Here is a 22,594-nt window from a genome sequence, read left to right on the forward strand (position 1 = left end):
GTCATACCCCACGGTCACGCGTCGCACAGGACGATGGGCCAACAACCGACCATCATGACCCCCTAGGAAACCTCCTCGGCACTAACCAAAGAGCAAACTGACAAGAACAACCACTTAAAGCAGATGAGGGTAATAATAATGACGGGACACGAACTAACGTCACCTTCTCCCGGGTGACGTCTCTTGGGTCATGCAGACCGAGGAGCTACGGGGGTTGCTTGCCTCGGTCTGACTTAACAGCGCTTGGCCGAAGTAGACCAAAATGCCGATCGAGGCACGTCGCCATCCTGCAGGAGCCTGGTCCTTCACGCCACGCCAATGCCTATGTCAAATGTTATCCAAGGTACGATCCTGCTCCCTGCAACCGTGCACATCAGGAAACGTTGACCTTCCCTATAAAAACCCTCGCATTCGGAACAATGGGGGGGGGGACAATAAATCCCTGAGATTGTCAACTGACTTGATCGTCGGAGGGGTCAGGTCGAGCTCTCCCGACCCGACCTATGTGTAGGTACGAAGACGGTGTACCTCCCACCGAACGCCCAGGCAAGGGGTCCCCTCACGGAGAAAATAATGACCCCGTCGAGATCGGACCACCGCGGTCGGCTACCTCAACAGCCTCAAGGGTCGTTCAGGAAGATCTCCAATCATTCGAACCCGAACCCAACCGTGTTGGCCCGAGGCCACGGTGCAAAGATGTTGACACTAACAAGAAGAACCTTGAGAGGCTCTTAAATCTACACAGGTTTCAGATATGAAAGGACTAAAGGAGACGAAGAGGGGGAGGAACTGACCGACATTTGTTCAAGAAGCGTGAAGCGTGAAGCTTTCTTGGGATCGATGGACCACCAACGAGAAGACGAAAGAGCGAAACCTTCTTAGGGTTCACAGCGTTCACAGCCTCGAGGGCGCGTGCGATTTCCTCTATCTAGGGTTTTAATCCATTGCATTCGACAACCACAGGCCTGAATCAGAACAAAAGACCAGGCCAGTAAGTGGGTTTAGCCATCAAAATTAGCCCATTAAATATAAAGAACGGAATTATAGACATTATATATATATATATATATATATATATATATGGCATATTATATCGATAACGATATCTGCATATTAAAAAAGTTAATTAAGTACGACACTGAAAAGAAAACAGAAGCTAAAATTGTAATCCAAATCCAACAAGGCAATAACATAAACCATGTTGTCATATCATTATAATTGATTTCCACAGGCTGAGTGAGCTCCTTGGAAGAGTACCTAAAAGTCCTCGTCTTCGAGCAACATCTGAGGCACACTCACTCCATGACTGCTATTATCATCTACGAAACATAATGCATGTTTACCTTGAAATAGAGCAGCAAACCAGATAAGGAGGAAGACTAGTTGTGCGTCATGTCAGGGTACTCGACAGTTGACTGATTTATCAGGTTGCATTCCATAACCATGGTTATGGTAGGATCGTCACAGGGCGATTGTGATGAAAAAAAGGAAGACGAACTGTTCCCTCATCTGGTGAGTTGACTGATGAACAGCACAAAGGACAAGAACTTGATGACCTTCATGTTAAGATTGCAGTCGTTGTACTACGCACCGTAATGCTAATGCAGGAGTAATTTAAATTATTTTTTATTTAAATAAATTAGATTAATTTAGAAAAAAAATATTTTTATATTATATAAAATAAGTTATCAACAAAGCCTACTCAATAAAGAAAAGAAGAAAGTAAATATAGAAAAATAAAGAAAATCAGATTCGATGTTGATTGAAGATTTAAGATTTTAAAAATTCATCCACGAAAGTCCATCAATCAAAAGTATTATCAACAAGGAAATAAGATAATCTTTTAAGTCAAGTTAAGAATCTTAAGATCATATATTTGATTCAATACAATTATAATTATTTTTGTATATCTTGTAAGAGAGGTTAGAATATTATACTTGGATCGATAAGAACATGAATCAGTGAATTGAGTTCATCTAGCTAGAAGTGCGAGACTTTCATATGAGGGTTCATTCCTTGAGTCAGAGCTGGGAGTCTTCGTGTAATGCCTTCATCTTGTGAATTCGCAAAGTTTGATAATTATCCAGTTCTCTTTACTATTATATTCAAGTAATTATATTTTCATTCCTCTATTTTGAAAAAGAGATTTAGTTGCTGCTACTCATCCGTCAAATGCCTTTTTAAGCAGCAGTAATCTGTCTCTGACTGATATAGAACTCAACCGGGGTGTTTTCAGTACCAAACATTAGAAAGATACATCTCACCAACCCTTAAATGGAAGACAAATAACATGTCTATCACTTAGTGTCATTTAATGGACACAGGCTCGTACTCATTAGGACTAAAACTTTTGTCTTGTAGAGATGATTTCTAATGCAACCCTGCACAAACGCCAAGCTATCAACGTTAACGCTATAAATGATCTGAAACCTCACCATGTACATGCTGTTGTTATGTATGTTAAGCTCAAGTTTATTACTGTTTAAAATGACAAACACGTTCACAAACGCCTTCCAGTTTTACTTTGGCAACTATCTCGCATGCAGTACAGTAAAGGACATATATGGCTTATAGAGAGGTAGTGGGGTAGGGTGACATGTTTACTTCTGGTGGGATGTGCAGGATATTAGGGTTTGGATCGTTGCAGGATAAATAATCTCATATTTACGTGCAAGCTGTCCTTGTTATGCCCTCGATTTAAGCATATAGAAAGATTTCACATTTATACAGATAGAAAGCAAAGTAGAACAGCTATGCTTTCAGCCACAAAGCCCACAGCTAGCGGTGAGAGACATCATTTCATGCCTCTCCAACCTTACAATTCTAACCATAAATCATATCTAGAATTCAAGTAGTAGCCCTGCTTGATAAGATTAAGATTGCAACAAATTAGATACATGTTTATCTTCACAGTTTACACCAGCTACTGCCCTCCACGTTGTTTCCGACGGCTAGCCTTTGCAGGGATGATTCGGATTCTCTTGGCTACGCGAACAAAATCCCTGAAAGAATCCGAAGAAAGGAATGAATGATCACGACCATGTTTACAGAGAAAGAACTAAAATGATTCGCTGACTCACTTCCAGTTTAGATCACCTGCGAGGAGCAGGTCGTCCTCCATGTCCTCATAGGCCACCACGTGACCAGGTACGGCATTGGAGAGTTGGAGCTCCTTGCCACCGCCCTCACCGTGCTCATCGCCCTCGTCGACATCGACGAAAATGCGGCGCAAAGCCTTCGCTAGGCTCTCATAGCTTGTGTGCTTGTCGAGGCGGACGCGATGGCAGATCGAACGCCCCTCCAGGAAGACAGTGACAGGGGGGACGACCGATGCCGCCGCATCGAGGTCCATGGCCGAGAGAGTCAAAAGCTTCCTGCCGATGGGAGGCCGAGGAGGTTGCGCAGGCGCTGCGGTCGCACCTACGTCACCGCATCGTTGGTGAAAGTGAGCGGCGCCGTGGTTCAGGCACCCTTTCTCGTCCCACCGCCGCTTTAGCGCTCCATGATGCAACGCAACCTCGTTCACCATCTTCACTGCACCGATCGAAGCTCCACTATCTAAACAAGTATGTGCAACTGCCGCACTGTCCAAAGAAGAATAAAGGGTGTGAATTGAATGCTTATATCGCTTTCTGGTGAGGATTTGGTGAGAAATATTGCTTTAGAAGGTAGAGAGACAGAGAGAGAAAGTGAGTGTGAAGGTATGGTTCAGGCCACGCTCTCGTTTTATAAGGGGGAAGAGCCCAAAGCACTAGGCATAGCTGTGGTTGCTTGCAAGTGAGAAAGTAAGAAGACAGCGTTGCTGCTGCTGTTGTTTTCAGCATGGGGAGGGCTTGTGGGGGAAGTGGACGGTGTTTGTAGAGTGTTCTTTTGGGGATCACAGGGAACGCGTGGAAGAAACGTTGGTGCCCTTCTTGTAATCCGTGGTGGGTTTGTTGCAACCGCGGCCGCTGCGGCCGCCGAACGGCTCGCCGTTTGACTCTCTTACTGTCCTCGGGGCGGCCACTTGGGCCTCTCTTCCTCATGTGATCTTGTCATCGTTGTCTTGCCCCTATAGATGTGACCTCTGCGTGTACATACAGCGTGGTGCAAGCATATTTACCTCGTTGCTGCAGTGGCCGAGCCGAATCTGCGCATTCATCCACAATTCCACAATGTAAAGGGCAGCACCTGTGTCGCCGTGCTACTTGTTTCGTTCTCGAGGATGGAGACTGTACCCATGAAGCAGCAGGTCATGCCGCTGCATGTGTCCAGCCCAGTTCCAGCTGGGAGTAATGAGCTCGAGAGTGACAGAACAGAACGGCGGTGAAAGGAGAGACCGACGAGACGGGACCGCACGCTCGGCCCATGTCATGGTTCTCCCCGGGATTCGAGAACGTTGTCTGCTGTTGCTGAAAACCTTGGCAAGTGCTGCTCCGTTTGACAAACCTCGAGATCCGTAGGAGTTGACAACCACGCACGTCGCTCATAGTGCAGCGTGCAAAAGTGGCTCCGAGATCAATCTGCTCGTCTCTAACTAGTCAAAGCTTTTCCGTTCATTACTGTAACTATGAGATTTACATATGACGTCGTGCTCTAATAAATCACAGATTTACTGACTAGTTATGACCTTAAACCAATTGCAGTCTGACATGTGTCCTCCTGGGTGAATCTTAATCGGATAGGAAATAGAGCCCTAATGAAATCTCGGGATCGTAGTTCTGACAAAAACCAAAATTTTGTATTCTGATAGAATTTACAAGTACCAACCTGCAATTTTCCATTGGAAGTTCATGAAAGTTATAGGTTGAATTTAATACTTAATTAGTCTCACATCGATCAATTTTATGCTTAGATCCATAATTTAGTTCGAACGGAACTGATAGAATAGTTAATCCGTCAAGCTCAGATAGTAACATTCTATGAATACTGTTTGAATTTAATCCCTAAGTTTTTGGATGATTGATAATAAATATATGCAACTAAGTGAAGTTTATTATATTAATCAAGGTTATGGGATTTTTTTTCTTTTTTATCAAAGTATAAGATAAAACAAGGCCTATTAGGTATAATAATTCTCTATATTGAACTATATCTCTAAGAAATCAACATTTTTATGATTAAGACCTCCTAATTCTCTATAATAAGATGCGAAGATAAATCTTTATGAATTAAGCCTCCAAATATTATGAATGGAAGATTAATCTTAACTCCTTTGCCATCTTGAACATACATAAATGCATGTCAACACTCTGCACATACATCCCAAGCGTACCCTGTCGAGCGATACGTCCCCACAGAGTCAAACTGTGCGTGACGAGAACCCATACGAAATGGTAGTTGACTTTCGGAGCAGATCCTTAATTCCAGGATTAATAGTTATGTGGCCCGAGATCGACGGATCTAATCTCAAGATCCGGTATAATATCGATGGCATAGATGGTCAGGATGATTCAGGAGAGGCTGTCGCAGATTCTATTTGTTACGTTACGTTTACTGATGAGTTAAGAGGATGACATAAAACAGCACGCCATGGCGGAGACTGGGTGAGTGCTGTAGACACATCGTCGTATTTGGGCTTCCAACACCACAATGGAGAAGCGTCACTTGCCTGCACCAAAGTTTCAGCCTTCATGTGCGTCCTCAAGGAGGACGACGACACGTACGTACTGCTCGATGCTTTGGGCCAAACGTTGGAGGAGATTAAGGGGGGATATGTTTTCAAGTCTTGGGATCACTTTCTTTTGGGCCGCTGCTCAAGAAAGAAGCAATGCTGGTTTGCAGGTATCTTCGAATTCCACAAATGTGGGCAAGAAGAAAAGGAATAATACAAATTATTATAATATATTAATATTTATTAAATTTATTGAGTATGAACCAGACCTAATCCCAACTCGATTCAATTCAGAATTGAACTAGAATAAGAATCGACTTGATAATTCATCGATTCCAAATTGAATCGAAACTAATCTTGGGCAACTATTTAGATCTATTAGATATGAACCGATGATTTTATTCACAAACTATTTAGAACTATTTAGATCGATCATTTGAACCCCAATAGTCCGCTCGATCGTCAGGGGTATAGAGGGGCAATTGATAGTTTGTCCTTTTCAATAATCATATAAATAATTTTTAAAAGATATTTTGATTATTTTATAATTAAATAAAATAACAAAATGATAAATTTACCACTTCTAACGATTAGCTTTGAGGATATTTTAGATAAAAATCTTATAAATATCCCGATCCCTTATTTTTTTTCTCACATAATTAATGCACTCATGATAGTCTAATAACCTCTCTTTGGATCTAATTTTAATCTTTCTAACAATAAGTTTTCAGAATTTTTAATTTTTGAATGATGGACCGACATATAATAATATTTTTAATCTTATCAATAATTGTAAGATAAATAATAACTTATTTATCTTATTAATCGCTGGTGTGGAGTGAGCTTTCACCATGAATGGATCCTCAAACTAGGACTAAAAGTATTGAGTGACTATTGTTTTTGTTAATGTAAGGGAACGGAGTGAACATGATATAACTAATAATGGTTCTCCTATGTATATATATACATGAGTTTCACAAGAGAGCATGAGTTATGGAAGAGGTAAATGAAATGTTTATAGGAAAAAAAATAACTTTAATAAATTTTCGTAGAGTATCTTAATTTTTAAAATTTTTATAGAGTATTTTTTTATAAATAATTATTTTACGCTTAGCTCTCGTTAGACCTATCGTGTATGCCTTTATGTAGTAGTCAATTATGTTGAATCTCGAATTTTGATGATGAAACCAATCAATAATTGTTTATATTTTAATTTATGTTTTTAGTGACGTAGGGTGCTTCGATCAGGATGAGACAATTAAAGTAGAAAAAATCATATTGGGCCGGAGGAATATGTCAGAAGATTGGACATCGAGCTAGTGGATCGATCGATGTATCGATAGAAGACTTTGGGCCATGGATTCAGGCATCGGGCCAAGAAAAGCGGATATTGCGCCAAGGATATTGGAGTTACGGAGTCAACTGGTCGATTGAGTAATAGGTCGCAGGAGAGGACGATGCACCGAAGAATCAGACGAAGCGTCAAGAGACCAATGACATGCCGGACAACTTGATTAATGCTTAGTATTAATTATCTAGATCAAAGTTTATTTTACATATGCATGATTAACTATGATAGTAAGGCATGAAGCAAAATGAAGTCCTAGAGTAAAGGACCCAATCATGTTGGGAGTTCAAGAGTTCGTCGGAAGTCCGGACGTTTGTCGGAAGTTCTGGAGGAACCAGCCGAGAAATCTCGGAGCTTGCTAGAGAAGCTCATCGGAACTCGCCAAAAAGATCATCGTGAAGTCCAGGAGCTTGTCGGGAGTCTGCCAGAACATTGCCAATAGATTATCGGAAGTTCGCCAGAAGCTCGCTAGAAGAATAGACTTACGGACTTTGTTTAGCTTAGAATATGTCTTAGGAATCGTAGTTAGCACATAATTGAGATTGGATTTAGGTCAACCCAATTAGGGGTCGCCCATGTAAGAACTGTGTTGGGCCCAATAAGAAGCCCAAACAGTGCCCCAAGAAGTCTCACCGTAGTGGCATAGTATTCGAGACTGTGTCAGGTGGTGGTACCATTAGACTTGGGCGGTGGTACCGGCCAGAGCAATGTCAGCCAGACTAACACTGGGCGGTGGTACCGCCTAGCACAAGCAGTGGTACCGCCCATGCCCGGGGAACCCGGGATAGAAAAGTTTTAGGCTCCAAGTTTGAATTAACTTGAAGTCTATAAATACCCCTCCCATCCCTGGTTAAAACACACAAGCACAAAGAGTCTAAAAGCAAAGAAACACTGCTGCAATCTATTTAGAAATCCCTCTTTTACTCTAAGTGTTAGATTTTTGTAAGAGAGGAGTCTGAGTGCTTGTAAGAGTTATCTTCTAAACCCGGTAAAAGGGGAAGAGGGTGTAAAATATGATTGACCTTCGTCTATTGAAGGAAGGTCTCTAGTGGACGTCGATGATCTCGTCGGAGGAGGAAGCCAAAAGTGGATGTAGGTCAAGATTGATCGAACCACTCTAAATCTCGGTTTGCATTTATATTATGCTCTTTATCTTAACTGCAAACTGCTTCTGTTGCTTTACATCAACTATACTTCCGCTTGCTCTCAAGTTAAAGATCTTTCCGAAACGGTTTTTGTACGAAGTCTTTTTTGAATCGACGAAAATTTTTCGCTGCACTAATTTATCCCCCCCTTTTAGTGCTCTTGATTCTAACAAATTATAGTAATTCCATCATACCCTCATTTACGTGCGAGGGATATCGTATCCTCGTTCCTCACTAGAGATGAGTTCAATTCGAGTAGTAGAGGTGATGATGAATTTAATAGAGATATAGATAAATTATTTTTTTCAGATAAAGAGACGTGCTTTGTAAAAAAAATTTAAAGTTAAAACAATTTGTAAAAATTTAACAAAGATAGATTTTTTTTTTTCAGAACTGGCTCATATATATATATATATATATATATATATATATATATATATATATATATATATATATATATATATATATATTTCTCGGGCGCTGAATCTGTTGTGACAAATCATTTATGATACATTCAAGCGGGCAGTCTAATCAAAGAGCTTGAGGCCCACTTCAACATCTTCACAGTGCCTCACGTAAGGGACAACCGCAGATAAGTCAGCACCGCCCTTGCGGGCTCTGCAATCGTAATCTGGGGGCGCGTGGAAGCACGCCTCCGTCGACATGGCGTGGACGCATGCAACGCCCGGCCTCGGATGCCTCAGAAGAATCCATGGCTTCAGACCACCAAGCCCCTGCGCCACGTACCCGAAGGTAGACCACGCGGTGGTGACCAAAACGTCGCTGAAGCTCAACAGAGTGATCTCCGACCATGCCTTGACGTTGTGGCTCCGTTTGTCCGTGTGCTGCTGCTCCTCATGGCTTGGTTGGTGCACGGTGATCACCTCGCCGGTGGTCGTCGAGTGCTCGTAGTACATGTCCCTGAGCCTGTCATGGTAGCTGGAGTTCAGGTTGGTGACGAGCACCGCCTTCACTTTTGCTGCGTTGCTGGGTCCTGCCGCGGGCTCCTGAGGATTGATGGCCGGCAATATATGCTGGCTGAGCGTGCAGTTGATGATCTGGTTCAGCATTGTCTCGAAGGGAATCGGCACGAGAGGAAAGATCCTGATCTGAATGCCTATTCTCTTATCAGCCTTGGCCAGATAACCTTGGTAGTACCTCATGACATACCCCCATACCGTATTGGTGGGATGGAAAAGGTAGCGTACCAAGTGGTGGAAGACGGTGGTTCTCTCAGGGAAGAGCTGCTGCAGCTCCTCCTCGTACTCGTCGACGAGAAACAGCGAGGGGACGAAGTATTCGTCCGTCCTCAGCAGCAGCCAAGGGATCTTCCGGAGCAGTTGCTGAGCATCTTCACAGTAGAATAACCTGTCCCATTCCTTGCTGTACCAGGGAAGATGAAGGTACACGTAAGCTGGCAGCGTGACCTTCGTGGCAAAACGCATATCGTTGTTGATGATCTTATCTCGAATCAATTTGCCATAGCTCATAGTAGCGTCGCCCTCGAACCCCCCCAAGTTCTCTATGGGGAAATCTTTAGGTAAGACCCACGATGTGTCGGGGAACGGCTCGCAGAAGAGGTCCTCCATGTCTTGGTCGACATGGATGAGAAGGACTTTGTCGTTGAGGAGGGCGTAAAGGAAGCCAGAGACTAAGCTCATCACCCGGTTGCCGAGGCCGTAGTGCGGTATCCAGACGACGTAGTTGCACTCCATGGGGCCTGTGCTATGGTGGGACTCCAACTGTTGTATGGATCTGTTGTATAGCTCAGTGTTGGGGCCGCACTTTCTGTGGAGGGTTTCGTACCTTCGCAGCTTCTCCACGAGAAAGGGGGAAGGCTTGTGAGGTGATGCCTTGCGGTATAGTGCAGCTTGGTACCGACTGAGGCAGGAGCTTTCGTCGAACCCAGGAGGCAACAGGCCGCCGAGGAGCTTGTCCTCCAGTGACTCCACTGAACCTACAGTGGTCAACAAGTACACGGGTGGGATGAGTTCAGCTACAATGGTTTGCTTAGGAGAGTTAAAGCTAGGGTTTACAGTATTACGTTCATGTATGGCTTCATGCAGACGCAGCTTGCAATTAAAGTGATGTGCTACATTCACAAGAAAGATCGCCTATGATTAAGCTCCTTAGAGAGCACATGATTGTACATTGATTTTGAGTAACTTTTGTACCGCAAATGATGGAAGGGAACATCTAAACAAGCTAATGTTGGTCGATCAAGCTACAACAAAGAAGAATAAGGAAGAGACGAGTATAAGCACCAACTGAAAGTATAATGAATGGTAAAGCTAGGTTTATAGGTACGTGTTCAAGCCTCGTGTAATCCAACTCTAGATGACTACTGGATGGTCAACAACGTTTAACGACACGACGTGCAAGAGACGTTGTCATAAATCTAACTCAACCCATTTGTTTTTCTCGTTTTGTGGATGAATTAGTGGAGATATATTTTGGTCAAACTTATTTGACCTTTTCAAACTAATTCGTGTACCATAGTGTTACATGCTCTTTTCACGTGTCTGTATCCACTTAAATCGATGCCGATCAAAAATGTCTTTTGGTAGGACACCAAATTGTTGACCTACATATATTTCAGATCAGATTTGTAGTGATGTTTGTCGGACATCCAATTTGTATCCATTTCCACAGTAAATGCAGTGCATATCCAATTCATATCATGATTTCAGAATTTAGAATCTGTCTATGATCTCTATCTATATGTGTATCGACCGATTGAAGCAGACATGAACATGGTTTTCTCACTTTCTGATCCATTTCCACACCTACAGTTTTCTCTTATCTAGGATGCCCATGTCAAACACTTGAGACTGCCTCTACAACCATTGAAGAGAAGAAGAAGAAGAAGAAGAAGAAGAAGAAGAAGATGAAGAAACTTCCATTCAAAACTAATGATCAAGAGAAACTTGCATGAAAAATGCCCAAGATTAAATCAGGAGATCAGTTTGGTGGCAGCAAGGAGTTCACCTATTCCGGCGGTCACACGAATGGTTTGGAGCCATTCCAGGGTTGGCCTCCTATACACCAAGAACGGCACACACAGCAAGCACAGGACCGGGATGACCAGCGACATGACGAAGGTCGTGGTGCTGTTCCTCTCAAGCTTGGCCTCCAGCCCCTCCACCGCAGCTAGGATCCGGCAGCTCCTGCTTCGTTTCATGCTGCCCATCCTCTCCTCTCTCTCATCCGCGCGCCATGGCCACCCTACCGAGCTATATATTTATACGCTTCCTGCTCGGCTTGTGCGCAGAGAATCAAGCTCCACGAAGAGGACCTCAGCAATGACAATGAGGAGCAGTACACCAACTGTGTGCATATATTAGCAAGTTGCACATGAATCCTACACCAAGGATGTTGTCTTCTCACGTCGTCAACCCACTTTTTTGCGCATCCCCGTCGCGTTTCGTTTACACCGCTACCGCTGCATGTTGTGCGAAAGATGACGCGCTCACTCGGTGTCCCAAAACTTTACTCCTCCCAAAATGCTAAGCATCACGACTTACTCTGTAATCCGAGGCACAAGTGATGACCGACATATTCCAAGTGCACCACTTCTTCCTATTATATTGTTTCATTTTGTCTCGTTCCGCACAGCTCTCTCGCAGGCCAATTATTCTTTGGAGGTGCCATCCATAAATTAGGGCTATGTTTTGGGACGACGACTCTGGGACGTGTAGTAGAACCTATATATATATCTATATACTCTTTCTCACCCTCAGTTTCTTTAAAGCCAGTGGTCTGGGGGGCGGTGCCGCCCCGTATTCCACATGCTAGGACACTTGGGACTTGTGCCCACGTCGTGCATGAGGCACCGCTACATTCATGCACGTTACGTTTTTTTGTGTAGCCAAGGCATACATATATAACTTCCGGTATTTCTAGCTTGTCTTTAGAAGGTTGTAAGCGTATGCTCAGCTATAATCCGACAATATATAGAAGCAACGTTAAAAGCCCATCTGGTTCGGAATAGATCATGATACAACACGAATCTTAAAGCTAGATCCAGCATTTTGGGGTGGACTCTGTCATTTGACTTTGTTTGTGCTCTTTTTGTTTGTTTGTTTGTTCATTTGATAAATTGGGATAATAATTGGGGAAGACAGAGACACGGTCAACATGCTACTATTGGACCATGGTGTTCATTTACTAACTACACGTTGTTATAAAAGAACAAGCTATGACAATTGTGCAAGATTCATATTATATGTGAAATTATAAAAAAATATTATAAAAGATTTTTTTATTGAGAGAGACTGTTTTATATACTATCACACCTCAAGAAAATCATTCTTTCTTAAACAATATATACATCAACCACCAACCATCAACAATCAAACTGATTTAATATTAAAATCAATTAATGTTTCATAAATCTCGAAGCAAACTCAATAATTCTTAACATCAATCATAAACTCACCAGGACGATCAAAACATGATAACGTCCATAAGTCAACAATTTACTATAAGTTCACATCAAAGCATATGAAACATTTAGAAAACAAATAACAGTTTAGCTCGCAATCAAAATTTATTTTACAATGATCTTATAAGATTTTTCTGGTATTCCACTGCTAAGCCTAACCTAACAACAGTACGAGAGTAGAGACAGATAAATCTAAAAATTTTATATAACAAGAAGGTGAGTTACAAAAGTACAATAGCAACTATCACAGCAGTGACATAGAACATAATAAATCATATATTAGTTTATAAGAATACTAAACATAAGAACAAGATATAAGACATGAGTTTGAAATTTATATTTATCATTTAATCCGATTCATATATATTAAGAGAACAAATAATTGAATGCTCAAATCAATAATTAAAAAGAAAAAAAAGAAAAAAAAGAAAAAAAATGACATGCTCGCAGTTGAAAAAAATGGCATGCTGCGCATACGGGAGTGTGCAGGAACGGTGGCGGCGGAGAGAGAAAAGAAGAGAGAGAAATAAAATTTTAAATTATTTTAATTTGACGATCAATGGTCAAATTTTATCAGACTCCAATTATATATGAAGAATTTTTATAGTAAACTCTATAATTTTAATGGTGTTAATATGTAATTTATCATCTCTGAGATACATTTCTATTATACCCACTTGATGAGATCTAAATTTTTCTTTTGATATGATCCATCCATGTGATGTTGATATATTATTCTTGAGCCAAGATACGTGGTGTTGATGTTATTATGATCTTCTTATTATTTTAGAGAAGACTTATTATAAACCTGTTATCATTATTAGTGATAGTGGAAGTTTGAAGTGGATTACGATCCCATGGTTTTTCCCGTATTGGGTTTTTCACATTAAAATTTAGTCTCACTTTGTGATTGATTCATTTTCTGGTGTTTATGTTATTCTGGTTAATATGTGTTTTTTTATATCAAGTTGGTATTTTGATGAGGAACCCATTTTGATACACAAAGAGGGAAAATGAATTATTCCACTATAATAGGTTTTTCTCAACAAGTGATATCAGAGCAACAAGTTGTTTAGTGCTAGTTTTTTCTTGTGCGATTGAAATAGAACAGTCAGATGGTATGATTAAATTGAACTTATCAAATTATTCTATTTGGAGGCGTATAATGTAAGATTTGTTTTATTACAAAGATTTGTATAAGGCCATCAAGGTTAAAGATAAACCTTCTACTATGTACGATAAGGAATGAGAAATTCAAAATAGAAAAGCTATTACCTATATTAGAAGATGGATGAATATAAATTTGCATGAGCATATTTCTGATGAAACTAGAGCTGATGTTATTTGACAAATGTTAGAAAACCTCTTTGCGAAAAAGACAATGAGAAATAGAATATCTCTCTTCAGATGACTTCAGAAATTTAAAATATAAAGATATTGATAACACTATTGAGCACATAAGCCTATTTTAGAGTCTAGCAAATAAGCTAGTTGCTATGAAAATGAATATACATGATTAGATGCAAGGATTATTACTTCTCAGCTCTTACCATAAGTTATAAAATATGTGGTGACAATTTGTAACTCCACGTTAGAAGGGACTCTAACTATAGATATGATTAAAGACAATTTGCTAATTGAAAATACCAGAAGGAAAGAACATAGAGAATCTTCTTCTAGTGCATTTGTTACTAAAAAACAAGAAAGACATGGAAGAAGTCATAGCAGAAATTCACATGGTTATAGAGGAAGATCCAAATCTAGAAGAGATATAAAATGTAGGTGATATCATTATAGTTGCCGCTGAAGGTGATATCATTATGAAGCGAGAACAGAATGAAAGGAAGAAAAATGAGAAAGAGACCAATATAGTTGCCGCTGAAGGTGATATCATTATTGTTTATGATAACGATTGTGTCAGTCTTGCAACTCAGGATATTAATGAGGTAATTGACTCTGGTGCTTCATTTCATGTTACTTCTCGTAGTGATTTCTTCATATCTTACACTGCTGGTGGTTTTGGTAATGTTAGAGTGGGAAATAATGGTATATCTAAGATTGTGAGTATTGGAGATATTTGCTTAGAGACCAGTATTGGGAGTAAATTGATACTCAAATTAATCAAACATGTTCTAGATATTTGTCTTAACTTGATATCTACAAGCAGACTTGATGATGAGGGATTTACACACTATTTTAGTGAAAGCAAATGGAAACTTACTAAAGGTTATTTAATTATGGTAGAGGAAAGAAGCTTAACTATTTTTATGTCATGGAAGCTAAGCTACATAAATAAGAGATTAATGCAATTTAGAAGGGTAAAAGTATAGATCTTTGGCATAAGAAGCTTGGTCATATCAATAAGAATGAACTTCAAACTCTTGCTAGAATGTAGTTCTTACCAGAGTTGCAAAGTACATCTCTTAAATCTTATGATAATTGCTTAGTTGAAAAAATACATAGAGTTACCTTTCATACATATCCATCAGTTAGAAGATCAAATGTTATTTATTTGATTCATATTGATGTCTATACTATACAAACTAGAACTCTTGGATGTACTCTTTATTTTGTTACTCACACTGATGATCATTCTAGAAAAATGTAGACTTTTGCTTTGAAATCTAAAGATCGGGTACTCGATGTTTTCAAAAAATTTCATATTAGTGTTGAAAGAGAAACTAACAAAAAAGCTAAAGTGTATCCGAGTAGATAATGGTGGTGAGTACAGGGGTCCTTTTGAGAATTATTGAAAGTTCCATTGTATTAAGCTTGAGAAAACAATTCCTAAAACTTCTCAATAGAATGGTGTGGCAGAAAAGGTGAATAGAATCATTGAAGAAAGGATTAGGTGTATGCTTTCACACGCTAAGTTACCTAAGTTATTTTAGGGGGAGGCTATGAGAACTACAGTTGACCTGATAAATCTTTCTCCATCAGCTCCTCTGAAAGGTGATGTTTAAGAGAAAGTATGGAAAGGAAAAAATATATCTTATAATCACTTAAGAGTCTTTGGGTGTAAAGCATTTGTTCATATTTTCAAAGATGAGAGGTCCAAGCTTGATAAGAAGGCAAAAACATATATCTTCTTGGGATATGGTCATGAAGAGTTTGGGTACAGATTATTAGATCCAGTGAACAAGAAGATTATTAGAAGCAAAGATATTGTGTTTCTTGAACACCAATTGTTTGATGACGGTGATAATGTTGAGAAGCCAAAAACCTCTGTAGTTCAATTCCTTGTTGTAGTTCATGATGATCATAAGGGAGATGAACAAAAAAATTATGATGAGAATGCTAGTAGTGATACTCCTACAATTGATGATATTAAACCAACTGAACAAGCATCTCCACCACTAGTTGAGATTCCATTGAGAAGATCCACGAGTGAGCGATAACCATCTACCAGATATCATCCACATGAGTATGTTATGCTTACTGACTAGGGAGAGCTAGAAACTTACCAATAAGCTATTCTACATGAGCATACGAATGAGTGGGTTAAAGTTATGCAAGAAGAGATGAGATCCTTGCTTGAGAAACACATCTATAACTCGGTAAAGTTGCCTAAAGAGAAGAAACCTCTCAAGAATAAATGAGTTTATAAATTGAAGATTGAAAATAATAACCCACAACAAAGATACAAGACACGACTAGTTATGAAAGGATTCAATTAGAAGAAAGGTATTGACTTTGAAGAAATATTCTCATATGGTGAAAATATTCTCTATCCGAGTTGTTCTTGGTTTGGCTGCCCGCTTGAATTTAGAAGTTGAGCAACTTGATGTGAAAACAATTTTCTTTATGGTGACTTAGAAGAAGAAATTTACATGAAGTAACCAGAAGGTTTCAAAGTCAAGGGAAAAGAAAATATAGTGTGTAAGCTTAGGAAAAGCTTATATGAATTCAAACATTCACATAGTGGTATAAGAAGTTTGATTCCTTTATGACGAGTACAATAGAATCACATTTAACCATTATGTGTTTATGAAGAAATTTCAGATGATGATTTTATTATTCTCTTGCTATATGTTGTGTTAGGATCGAGAGCACTAAGAGGGGGGGGGGGTGAATTAGTGCAGCGGAAATCTTATATTAATTTAAAAACCAAAAGCTGCGTTCGTTCAAAAACTATTATGATGCAAAAGCAAATTCGCAGTTTGTATCTAGGTGCAGTTTGCGTCTAAGCGCAGATTGCGTTTAAGCTCAGATTTACGTCTAAATGCAGATTTACATCTAAACGCAGATTTACGTCTAAACGTAGATTTACGTCTAAACGCAGTTTTACGTCTAAACGCAGTTTTACGTCTAAACGCAGTTTTACGTCTAAACGCAGATTTACGTCTAAACGCAGTTTTACGTCTAAACGCAGATTTATGTCTAAACGCAGATTTACGTCTAAACTTTGAAACTCGTTTGTATACTCGCAGAAGGCAGTATGCAGTTGAAATCAAGATGTAAACGTGAACTGAAATCTGACGATTGAGCGAGGAAAGCCGATTTACGTCTGAATGCAGTTTTGCGTCTAAATGTTGAAACTCGTTCGTAAAATCACAGAGGACAGATTGCAGTTATTAATAGGATTGAAATGTAAGCGTAAACTGCAAAAAAGGCTCGTTCGTAAAAGCACGAAAAACAGTTCTGCAGAATCAAACGTAAACGTAAACTGTACTGTATGAAAATACGAGTTTACGTCTGAGTGCAGATTTGGAAGAACAGCACTTAGAATTTGTTCGTGAAAGCGCAGAGAGCAGTAGTGATGAGGGAGGTTTGCAGTAATGATAAAGTGCTCGAAAATAAACGCAAACCAGAGATTTAGAGTGGTTCGGTCAGCCTTGACCTACTCCACTTTTGGCTTCCTCCACCGATGAGGTTGCCGACGTCAACTAGGTGCCTTCCTTCAATGGGCGAAGGCCAAACTTCCCTCTTACAATTTCTCTCCTTTTGACAGGCTTAGGAGACAACCTTTACAGACCTTTCTCTCCTCACTTTACAATTGAGAACTTGAAGAACAGAAGGAGGAGACTTAAAGGCTTTACAACACTTTTGAGCTCTTAGAATCACAGAAAAGATCAAGATTTCGGTATTGGTCTGTATCTTTTCAGTGCTGAATGGGTGGGGTATTTATAGGCCCCAACCCAATTCAAAATTCGAGCTCAAAACGATCAAATCGATCAAATCCCAGAATTCTGGGATCAGGCGGTTGCACCTCTCAACTGGAGAGGTGGCACCGCCTGGCAGAGCTCGAAGACTGAGCTCAGCCGATTGCTCTTCTCTGCCAGAGCTCGAAGACTGAGCTCGATGGTTGCATCACCTGGCAGAGCTTGAAGACTGAGCTTGGTGGTTGCATCACCTGGCAGAGCTCGAAATCTGAGCTCGGTGGTTGCATCACCTGGGAGAGCTCCAAACTGAGCTCAGGCTGATGCACCTCTCTGCCAGAGCTCGAAGACTGAGCTTGGTGAATGCATCACCTGGCAGAGCTCGAGACTTAGCTCAGGCTGATGCACCTCTCTGCCAGAGCTCGAAGACTGAGCTCGGTGGTTGCATCGCCTGGCAGAGCTCGAAACTTGAGCTCTGGCGGTGCAACCTCTTGGCTGGGGCGGTTGCACCTCCCAACCCCACAGCCCAGGCGGTTGCACCTCCTGGCTGGGGCGGTTGCACCTCTCAACCCCACAGCCCAGGCGGTTGCACCTCCTGGCTGGGGCGGTTGCACCTCTCAACCCCACAGCCCAGGCGGTTGCACCTCCTGGCTGGGGCGGTTGCACCTCCTGGTGCAATCTGGGTCCGAATGGTTCACTCCATTCGGCCCACTTTGAATCTTTTCAGGGGCCCAATTGCCCCAAGATTAAGCTAATGGGATCACCTCCCATTTTCATGCTTAATCATCGTGCTAACTACGATTAACTCTAAGACAACTTCTGCAGCTTTGCTCCAATGCGTCAATCGCTTCTTCCGGCGAGTTTCCGGCCAACTTCCGTCGATCAACCGATAACCCTCGGTGATCCTTCTGCGGACATCCGGCATACTCCTGGACTTGCGACGATCCACTTGGCGAGTTCCGACGAGCTTCGCTTGGCAAGCTTCTGGACTTCTCGGATCTGTTCACGCTGAACCTCCGACGACCGTCCAAACTTCCGTCGAACTCTCGAACTCCCAACGTGATCCTGATCTTGACTCCGGGGCAACACCTGCTGCTTGTCTTACTCTTTATCGTAGTTAATCCTGCACACTTATCTCAACACATAGATTAGATAACAAATGACAATTGACTTCATCATCAAAACCCGAGATTCAACAATCTCCCCCTTTTTGATGATGACAATCAATTGATAAAGGAGTTGTCCTTAACTCCCCCTATCTATATGCCATAGTTGAGATAAGTCAACCTTGAATTCAAGACCTAAGAATTCAAGTGACGTATTGATAAGTTAGATCAGTTAAACTTATCAATGCTTCCATCATGATGCCCATCATGATGTATCTCTTCAAGAATTATGTCAAGGCATGACATACATCATCAAGTTTGTATGATTGTGTTTGTAACCATTCATCATGTAAACATATAAAGCTACGAAGGACTTTTTACATGATGCACACATTTGAGATTTTCTAGCAAGTTTGCATTTTCTATAGAATATCAAATCAAGATATGATGCAAACTATAGCACATGTTCACATATCTCTTGGTGATGCAAGGATGGCATAACATTGTTTATAGCATCACTCAAGTATTTGCAACTATGACATATGATTATGGCAGTTCAGTTATGACATAGTGTTTATCAATTCATATGTTTCTAGCATCACTCAAGTATTTGCAACTATGACATATGATTATGGCAGTTTAGTTATGACATAGTGTTTATCAATTCATATGTTTCTCCCCCTTTGTCATCAACAAAAAGCATGATAGCATTATCAAGCATATAAAGGAAGTCATGACACATATATCTCTTTATTGTTTTTGCTTGACGGAGGAAAGTCATTTTCCAAAGAGTTTTCATAAGAGTGTACGGGAACATCCCATTTTTAGCATATAACCCGAAAAATGAACTTCTTACATGCATTTGGTTAAAAGTATTTGTCACATATTTTGCAACATGTTATTTGATCAAGCGTTGTCAAGGCATGTAATAGTAATAACATCCGAAAAATAATTTTAACTAGTTTAAGTATTCGGACACATCAACATTCCTAATTCTCTTCTTATGTAATCAAATTGTTCTTCACATAGGGGTTTTGTGAAGATATCAGCTAGTTGATGTTTGGTATCAATAAACTCTATGGTTACATCATGATTAGTGACATGATCACGTATAAAGTGATGTCTAATATCAATGTATTTTGTTCTTGAGTGTTGTATAGGATTTTTAGTTAAGCATATTGCACTCGTGTTATCACATTTAATGGGAATATCTTTAAGATTCACTTTGTAATCTTCTAAAGTGTTTTTCATCCATACAACTTGTGCACAGCATGCACTTGCTGCAATGTATTCAGCTTCGGTTGTTGATAGGGCAACCGAGTTTTGTTTCTTAGATGACCAGGATACAAGGGCATGTCCTAAAAATTGACATGATCCTGATGTGCTTTTTCTGTCTAGTTTGCAGCCAGCGAAGTCCGCATCAGCATAAGCTGTTAATTCAAAATTTTCTGATTTTGGGTACCATAGTCCTAGATTGGTAGTTCCATTAAGATATCTGAGTATTCTTTTGACTGCTTTGAGATGAGATATCTTAGGGTCTGATTGAAATCTAGCACAAAGTCCTACACTGAACATGATGTCTGGTCTGGTGGCAGTGAGGTAAAGTAAACTTCCTATCATACCCCTATAGGTTTTTTGATCGAAGCTTTCTCCATTCTCATCAATTTCTAACTTAGTGGAGGTGCTCATAGGAGTGTCAATGGCTTTTGAATTATTCATTTTGAACTTTTTTAGCAGACTCACAGCATATTTGGTTTGACTAATAAAGATGCCATTGCTTAGTTGTTTGATTTGTAGGCCTAAGAAGAATGTTAACTCTCCCATTAGACTCATTTCGAATTCATGACTCATAGTTTTCGAAAAGGATTCACAAAGAGATTCATTTGTAGAACCAAAGATAATATCATCAACATAAATCTGAACAATGAGAAAATCATTTTCAAAATTCTTGATAAATAATGTAGTATCAACCTTGCCTTTTATGAAATTATTTTCAATGAGAAAAGAGCTAAGTCTCTCATACCAAGCCCTTGGGGCTTGTTTTAAACCATAGAGAGCTTTAGTTAATCTAAACACATGATTAGGGTAGCCATTGTTTTCAAATCCAGGAGGTTGTTCAACATAAACTTCTTCGGAAATGAAACCATTTAGAAAGGCGCTTTTAACATCCATTTGAAATAACTTAAAATTATTGCAACTAGCGTAGGCAAGGAGCATCCTTATGGCTTCCAATCGAGCCACAGGTGCGAAGGTTTCTTCATAATCGATACCTTCTTCTTGGTTGAAACCTTTGGCCACTAATCTAGCCTTGTTTCTAACCACGATACCATTTTCATCTTGCTTGTTTCTAAAGACCCATTTAGTACCAATTACTAAATGGTCATTTGGCCTAGGAACAAGCGTCCATACCTCATTTCTCTCAAATTGATTTAATTCATCTTGCATTGCGATAATCCATGAATCATCTTTCATGGCTTCATCAACACATTTGGGTTCAATTTGGGAGAGAAAAGCGGCGTTGGCACAAAAGTTTTTAAAAGAAGATCGTGTTTGAACCCCCCTTGATGTGTCTCCTAGGATTAGCTCCTTAGGATGAGCATCTATATACTTCCAATCCTTGGGTAAGGATGTTTTGGAAGTGGATGCAACCAAGTTGCTAGTTGGAGACGGGGTTTCGTTTAAATTCAAGGAATCAAAATTAACATCATCATCAAGATCATTTTTCTTAATTTCTGAAATCTCATTGAAAACAACATGGATGGATTCTTCAATAATTAAGGTTCTTTTATTGAAGATGCGAAAAGCTTTAGAAACCGAAGAATAACCAAGAAAGATTCCTTCATCAGATTTAGCATCGAATTTTCCTAAGTTATCCTTTTCATTCAAGATAAAACACTTACACCCAAAGACTTTAAAATATGAGACATTGGGTTTTTTGTTATTCCATAACTCATAAGGAGTTTTGGAGAGTAAGGGTCTTACTAGGACTCTGTTTAAAATATAACATGCAGTGTTTACAGCTTCGGCCCAAAAATATTTGGGTAGGCTATGTTCATTCAACATGGTTCTTGCCATTTCTTGCAAATTTCGATTTTTTCTTTCTACTACCCCATTTTGTTGAGGATTTCTTGGAGTAGAGAAGTTATGGTTGTATCCATTGAGTTCACAGAATTCTTGGAAGTCATGGTTTTGAAATTCTCCACCGTGATCACTTCTAATTGACGAAATCATAGATTCCTTCTCATTTTGAACAAGTTTACAAAACTTGGTAAAATGTCTAAAGCATTCATTTTTTTGTTTTAAGAAGTAGGTCCATGTATATCTGCTATAGTCATCAATAATGACAAAGGCGTATTTGCTACCTCCTAGACTTGATGTAGAGATTGGTCCGAACAAGTCCATATGGATCAATTGTAAGGGCCTAGAGGTGCTTATTTGATTCTTAGCTTTGAAGCTACCCCTAATTTGCTTACCTAATTGGCAAGCATCACATACATTATCTTTGATGAACTTGATATGAGGAATTCCTCTTACAAGTTCTCTAGATGATACTTGATTGATTAGTTTCATGCTAGCATGACCTAATCTTCTATGCCATAGCCAAGCATCCTCATTCATAACGGCAAGGCACATTTCATCACATAAGTCATTGATGTCAATAGTGTAAACATTGTTTTGTTTTAATGCAATCATAGATATATTTTTGTGTGGTTTTTCAATGATGCAGGCATTAGATTCAAATCTTATAATATATCCTTTATCACATAATTGACTAATGCTCAAGAGGTTATGTTTTAGACCATCAACTAGTAAAACATCTTTAATAGAGAGGTTGGATTTGTTACCTATGGTTCCTTTG

General features: G+C 39.9%; 2 protein-coding genes across 4 annotated transcripts; both read right to left on the reverse strand.

Moving 5' to 3' along the window:
* Positions 1-2,646: 2,646 nt before the first annotated feature.
* LOC103991940 (auxin-responsive protein IAA33-like) lies at positions 2,647-4,009 on the reverse strand. 2 transcript variants are annotated; one of them, XM_018828926.2, is made up of 2 exons: positions 3,097-4,009; positions 2,647-3,002 (listed from the first exon to the last, which is right to left on the reverse strand). In XM_018828926.2, exons 1-2 carry the CDS (start codon positions 3,527-3,529, stop codon positions 2,986-2,988), a joined length of 450 nt encoding a protein of 149 aa, XP_018684471.2. In that variant the 5' UTR covers positions 3,530-4,009; the 3' UTR covers positions 2,647-2,985. The 2 variants fall into 2 exon arrangements, with proteins under 2 accessions (XP_018684471.2, XP_009409759.2); XM_009411484.3 differs by having other exon boundaries at positions 3,081-4,009.
* Positions 4,010-8,564: 4,555 nt separating this feature from the next.
* Positions 8,565-11,428, reverse strand: LOC103991941 (galactoside 2-alpha-L-fucosyltransferase-like). 2 transcript variants are annotated; one of them, XM_009411487.3, is made up of 3 exons: positions 11,075-11,428; positions 9,295-10,043; positions 8,565-9,195 (listed from the first exon to the last, which is right to left on the reverse strand). In XM_009411487.3, the coding sequence occupies exons 1-3, from the start codon at positions 11,274-11,276 to the stop codon at positions 8,614-8,616; spliced, it is 1,533 nt and encodes a 510-aa protein (XP_009409762.2). In that variant the 5' UTR covers positions 11,277-11,428; the 3' UTR covers positions 8,565-8,613. The 2 variants fall into 2 exon arrangements, with proteins under 2 accessions (XP_009409762.2, XP_009409761.2); XM_009411486.3 differs by having other exon boundaries at positions 8,565-10,043; positions 11,075-11,422.
* Positions 11,429-22,594: the final 11,166 nt, after the last annotated feature.

The sequence above is a fragment of the Musa acuminata genome, chromosome BXJ3-7 (genome assembly GCF_036884655.1).
Source record: "Musa acuminata AAA Group cultivar baxijiao chromosome BXJ3-7, Cavendish_Baxijiao_AAA, whole genome shotgun sequence".
Classification (NCBI taxonomy): domain Eukaryota; kingdom Viridiplantae; phylum Streptophyta; class Magnoliopsida; order Zingiberales; family Musaceae; genus Musa; species Musa acuminata.